The 6,000-nt window shown below is 49.2% G+C and overlaps 1 protein-coding gene across 8 annotated transcripts in view; it reads right to left on the reverse strand.

Moving 5' to 3' along the window:
* The window catches only part of STXBP5 (syntaxin binding protein 5), a 100,277-nt gene extending 95,447 nt beyond the window's left edge, over positions 1-4,830 (reverse strand). For 4 of the 8 annotated variants that reach the window (XM_005518498.3, XM_014263549.2, XM_014263550.2 and 1 more), the window contains exons 1-2: positions 4,627-4,830; positions 2,728-2,825 (exon numbers count right to left, since the gene is read on the reverse strand). In XM_005518498.3, the coding sequence (XP_005518555.1) occupies positions 2,728-2,825; positions 4,627-4,779 (251 nt within the window). In that variant the 5' untranslated portion in view covers positions 4,780-4,830. The remainder of the gene's footprint in view (positions 1-2,727; positions 2,826-4,626) is intronic. The other 4 variants (XM_088052467.1, XM_005518500.3, XM_014263551.2 and 1 more) reach the window with 1 other exon arrangement.
* Between the last annotated feature and the right edge of the window lie 1,170 nt (positions 4,831-6,000).

The raw sequence follows: 6,000 nt of genomic DNA on the forward strand, positions 1-6,000 counted from the left end.
TTAGAGAATTCAATGCAGATGTATAGCATATTTATCCATTAAGATAAAGAAAGACAAAGTCATTGAAATGGCAGTATATTTGTAACCACACATTTTGGTTCTTCAGGAAAAGTTTCAGTTCTATTTTTACAGACAATTTTAACAGAACTGCAAACATTTGTACCTGCGAATAAGAAGTCTCTCTGTTCTTCCAGTAGTGGCTACAGAGTCCTCATAAAGAAGAATGAGATAAGAGTGTGATTTAGAAAACTCACATTAACCTGTTGTGATCAGTACTAGTTTTGAATTGAAAATAGCCAGTTTGAAGACTGACCAAATAGAGAACCTCTGTCAGGAGGTTAGCTGATAAATAGCCCAAAGCCAAATCAGGATTGTAACATTATTTTCCTCACATATTAATGAAATCTCAAACAGGTTCTCACTTCTTGATTTAAGAATATTTTACCATTAATACCCTTTCCAAGAAAATACCAAACTTGTTTCCCCTGTTCCTCAGATTACTCGCAACAGAAAGCATAAAAAGACGTACCTATACTTGAAGACACAAGGAAAACACTAATATCCAACTCCCATTTGCTGGATGCTAATGGACATTAGCTGAAACATAATCATTCCTTTACTTTTATACTCTCACAGCATGAACACAGAAGAAAATGAGGACTTGCATTGCACTTTCACAATTTTTCAATGAATAACACTTTACTGACACTCAGTCTTTTTAGTCCATACCTCATTTCAATTAAAAACACTTTTGCAGCCTTAAAGAGTAAGTGGCTCCCACTTTAACGAACCCTTGCAAGTAATTTATTATTCATAAAAACCTTAGTGGGCAAAGCATCCTGAGGGTTGGCTCTATCTTTGAGCACTTCTTGCAACCCTCACTCTTACCCACTCTTCTCAAACCAGCAGAAAAAGGAAGAGGCTGCTTTTACATTGGGAATATGTCTGAGTCTGTTCCTTCTGCCTGCATTCCTCCATCACAAAGAGGATGTAATCACAGGAGAGGCAAATTCTGCAGTGTTGTCTGGGCTGTCAGGGCTACTCATTCAGCTGACAGCTTTTAACCTGCTCTTCCATGAATCAAGAGCTGTATCAAAGTACTAAAAAAAAAGCATATTCATCTTCATCAAGTTAGAGGAACACCAGCATTTCAGTCTCTGCATGAAACTTCTTCCCTTCTTTTAGAAAACACAATTCCTGTCATTTTCTCACAGTAATGCTGCCTTCCCAAAGAATCTTGCAATACCTCTCTCGATTATTTAGAAAGCAATTCACACTCCAAGAGTTCACAGGTGTGTGTAGCCATGGATGAGTGCCCAGAAACAGGTTTTGTTGAGTCATCATTATCCAAACTGCGACATCATGTTGCCCAAAATTACAGGTGAGTAAGCTCTAAACAGGTACATTTTGATCTCCTCTTTTCCTCCAATCCAAGTTCTTACTTCTTCGTCTCTTTGCTTTAGCATCTATTTTATCAATATAAGAGTAATTAACACTACCTACACACAGTTTGCTCTTCATTTAAGTCAACTCCACAACCTCTTCAAAAAGAAAATTTATGAAATCAGGTGTAGTTTCAAATATAGCATTAAGAACATGGCATTATCAGCCCTATTCCTCATGATCTGAGTTAAGAAATCTGGCGAGTTCATAAGACAAATCTAGCTTTTCAGTTCTACTTATTCAGCTTTTAAAAGTCAACACCCTTATGGCTATTAACCTTGCAGAGAGGGTAGTGATATACCAGAAAAAAACAATAAAGGTCCACTTGGAGACTAATATAAACACCAAAGGAAATTGTTAGATTTAGGTACAGTTTAAAGAGGATTAAGTTAATGTCTCTAGCAAGATGGCCTAAGCTTTCCCCATAATGTTTAGAATTCAGTCAATTTCAGGACAACAAAGAATTTGATCCATTCTTCTGTGCTGACAAGTAAAGGTTCTGGCAACAGCAATGGGGATTAAAGAATCTACAGGACACCTTCTTTTAAAATAAAAGTTTAAACACATATGTTGTTACATGGCTTGGATAGTAGCATATGGCTGTGGTACCATATGGCTATAAACATATGGGTAGTTCACTTTTTAGTGCACAAAAAGAAGCAGGGTTACTAGTGCTTTACTTCACAAATTCATTCCGATTCTCAGTCACTTGGAAGCTTTTAGCAAGATCTAATTCCTGCACCTTTTACTGTCCCCACCTGAAACCTTCATTTGGCAACACAGAAGTAGTAGCAGGTGACTAGAGCATTACGAAGTTTATCTTAAGAACAAGCCAAACAAAAATAAGCCCATCACCCAAAAAAAAAGCCCAACCAAAAACCCTACAACAAAAACCACCAAACAAACATCACCTCACCAAGCAGCACAGAATGTTTTAACCCCAGAGGATGGAGCAGAACAACAAAACAGAGCTCAGCCCCCATCCCTGTTTAGATTGGCAGTCAGCTGCTATAAATTGTCAGCACACTAGTAACCCTCCACAAAATTTATTTATTAACTTGAGATAACGGCAACTGAGCAGCCGTGCCACACATCACTGACACAACTTGAATTGACACAAAGAGCAACCAGAACAGCCAAGCTACCCACAGCAAAGACAGCTTGCTGGTTTTCTCTCCTCCTGCATACCTGGTTCCCACCAGACTTCTGAATGGTTGCAGCAGCTCAATCAAGACATCACTTGTGCGAGGTGCACTAAATCCACTGCAGAATACGAAAGGATACAGCCTTAGTGCTCCAGTCTGAGTCCCAATGGCCAGTATTTTCTGAACCGGATCAAATGCCAAGGCTGAAGGTTGATAGGGGAAACCATGGCGTACAGTCTAACAAGTCACAGCAGCGCAGTAACAATGGGTCAAGCAGGATACCAAAAATAAACAGAATCAAGACTGTATGTTAGAGAACAGGATTCAATGTTAATCACAATTTAAAAAGGAACTACAAAGCAATTTAATCACAGACTGAGAAAATCACCTGCCTTACATGAACCAGTTACAAAAGATTTTTTTAGTCATAATTACTCATCTTTGAGCATCAAGTGACAATCAGACTTTCTGAAACTTAATTTGAATCTTACATTTCTTCTGTATAAAGACTGTATCAACTCAGCATTTCATTTTTTCATCTACCTCATTCCCTGAGTAATCTTATTTTCAGCTCTAACAAAGACTCTAAACTATGAAAATCTGAGATGTTCCTAGCAAGTTTGGCAACAAAGCCAGACTTGTCATCAGAACTATTAGAAACTACTATACATGCTTTTCTGAGAATCACTTCAATTTCAATCCAACAGACCCAACATGACAGTGCAACCTCTCTCAGCTCAGTAAATAAAAAAAACAGCAACTTGAGCTTGAGAGAGCCTACCAATCTCTCACCCCCTACTTCCCTCAAAGAGAACAGGCAGCCCCAGAATTGACAAAACCAAAAAATACCTCACTGAACAAAAGCAAACCCCCTCAGTCATGGGATTCTTTCTTAATATGGAACTATTGGCACATTCAGCTTCTTTGGTTAGCCAAGACTAATTTGGTAATTGACCAAGCAATGACTCCATTAAACTTCTCAGGCTGCAATTAATCAGAACTGAGAACATAATACAACTTCTTCCACTCTAAATGCACGCATCCTAAGCCATACAAATACCAGCTTTCCTATTTCTAAGCCTTTAGTTTAAAGCAGAGGTATTTCAGGACCTCATAAACACACAGCAAACTTCTGATATACTCCTTGTATGTCACTGAAGTTGCAGGCATACCCCACAACTCTCTGTATTTCACAACTGAATAAAGTCTAACTGGCAACAGCTCTGCTCTTCTCCATATCCTTCGTGACCAACTCCAGAAAAGCAGCAGTAATGCCTGCAATACCAGAAAAAAACAAGGAGAGCTCACAAACAAGCTCATCCATGTCCAGCTAGGCCAGAGGTGCACTACAAAGATAAAAATGAGTATTGATATTCCAATCAGCTTTTATTCCTCTTGATTCAGCTGGTGGTTAATTCACTGCATCATTTTCTGAAGCGTGAAGACACAAACTGCAGTTATCATATCACACACAAGCAAATAAATAAACGGGAACTTCGTCTCTAGATAGGATTTGCAATAGCAGCATCACCAACTTGGCAACACACACTGCAGTGAAAACCACCACAAACATCGAAAGCCTTTTTCAGGCGTAAAGGAACAGGATAAAGAATTTCCAAATAATGCAGAGGGACAGCTTCCCCGTCCTTCAGGCCCATTAGCAGAGGCTTCTACTCAAACGCCGCGATAATCAGATCTGCACTACAGCTAAGTGTCACTCCTTCCCCCATCCATCCAACTCTTTCTACGAAGCCTTAGCGAACACTGCCAGTATTACTCGCATGAAAGAGCCTAGACGACGACAAACCCCGAAACTCTCCAAGAAAGATGTCTAAAGAAATCCGGCAAGACCTGTACAGCTACACCCACCGCTTTCTTCCCGTCTTCGCCCCCGAAATAATCAATCCAAACAAGTAAACAGGAGCGGCGGGCAGGCTCGGCGAGGTCGGTACGGAGAAGCAAAGCCCGCAGCGCCCATCGCGGCGGCGCGCCCCCTTCCCCGGCCGCCCGCCGGCTCGGGGCTGCAGCATTCATTCACCTTGCAGAGCTGAAAGTGCTCGGACTGGAGCGTCTCCTGGATTTCGGTCTCCCGGTTCCCCGCCTGCTGCTGCTGCGCGGCGGACGACGCCGAGGCGACGGCAGAGACCGCCGTCAGGCCGTCCAGCACCTTCCTGATGTTAAATTTCCTCATGGTCCTCGGCGGCGGCGCTCCCGCTCCCCCGGCCTCGCCGCCGCCGCGCTGTCACCGCCGCGCCGCCCGCCCCGCAGGCGGCAGACGAGCCCCCGCCGGGGAGGGCGGTGCAGGGGCGGCCCGCGCTCGGGGGCGCCGCGCTCCTCCTCGTCCGCGGGGAGGGCGGCGAGGCGTCAGTCCGGCAGCGCAGGGGCGCTTCTCATCGGGGCCCGCGGGCTCGGAGACGGAGACTGGAGCCAAGCAAACAGGAGCCGGTCAGCCCACCGAGCGCCGCCACCGCCGGTCCCACGCTCGCCGCCCGCGGGCACCCCGCGCCCTGCCCGCCGGGGAACGCGGCTCGCCCCGATCCCGGCCGGCCCCGCCCCGGCCGCCCCTCCCGCCGCCGGGGCTTGTGCGGGGCTGCCTCGTCTCTCCTCCCCGCGGAGCCTCCGCGCCCCGCGCAGCCCCCTCACATGGTGGCAGCCGCCGCTGTCACCCGTCCGCGTGTGTGCGCGTGTGCCGGTCCCCTCCCGCCGCCGCAGCCTCTCCCCCCGCGGCGGCAGCGGCAGCAGCAGCAGCAGCCCCGCGGCTCGGCTCAGCACCCTCCACCTCCTCCTCAGAGCTGCGTGTGCCGACAGCCAGTCACCAGCGGGGCTTCTCCCGGCTGCTGCCAGCGCCTGCCGCCGCCCGCCCCCACAACCATCCTCCTCCTCCGCCTCCTCCTCCTGCCGCGGAGGGAGCCTCCCCCGCCTCTCGGTCGCTCCCCCTTGCCTGGCAGCGCGGAGCGCAGCGCCCCGGGGAGGAGGAGCGGCGGCAGCGGCGATACCGCGGCGCCCGGCCCGGCAGCGGCGGGGCGGCCGCTCATGCGCGCTGAGAGCGGCGGCACCCGGATGTGGCGGAGCCGCTCCCCCCGCCCCGCCGCGCCGTCCGGGGGCCGGGGCGGCCGGGCCTGAGCGCTGCGCTCCGGCGGGGCGGGGGCGGCCGCAGGTAACAGGTGGTGGCGGCCCGAGGCTGCCGCGGGCAGCGCTGTCCCTGCGGCCGGCGCGGCGCTGGAGGCGCTCGACGGCTGCGGCGGAGCCGGGCTCTTTGCGTGGGTTCCCACGGGAGATCCCCCGCGGCCGCGCCTCGTCCCAGGCGGCGGGGCTGGTGCGGACCGCGGCCGGAGCAGCGCCCGCGGGTCCCGCGGCGTGGCCGGGCTGGTCGGAGGCGGCCGCAGGAGCCGGGACAGCGCGGAGCGGCGGA

Source organism: Pseudopodoces humilis, chromosome 3 (assembly GCF_049639895.1).
Source record: "Pseudopodoces humilis isolate 2021_Gansu_Grassland_sample_001 chromosome 3, ASM4963989v1, whole genome shotgun sequence".
Taxonomy (NCBI): Eukaryota; Metazoa; Chordata; class Aves; order Passeriformes; family Paridae; genus Pseudopodoces; species Pseudopodoces humilis.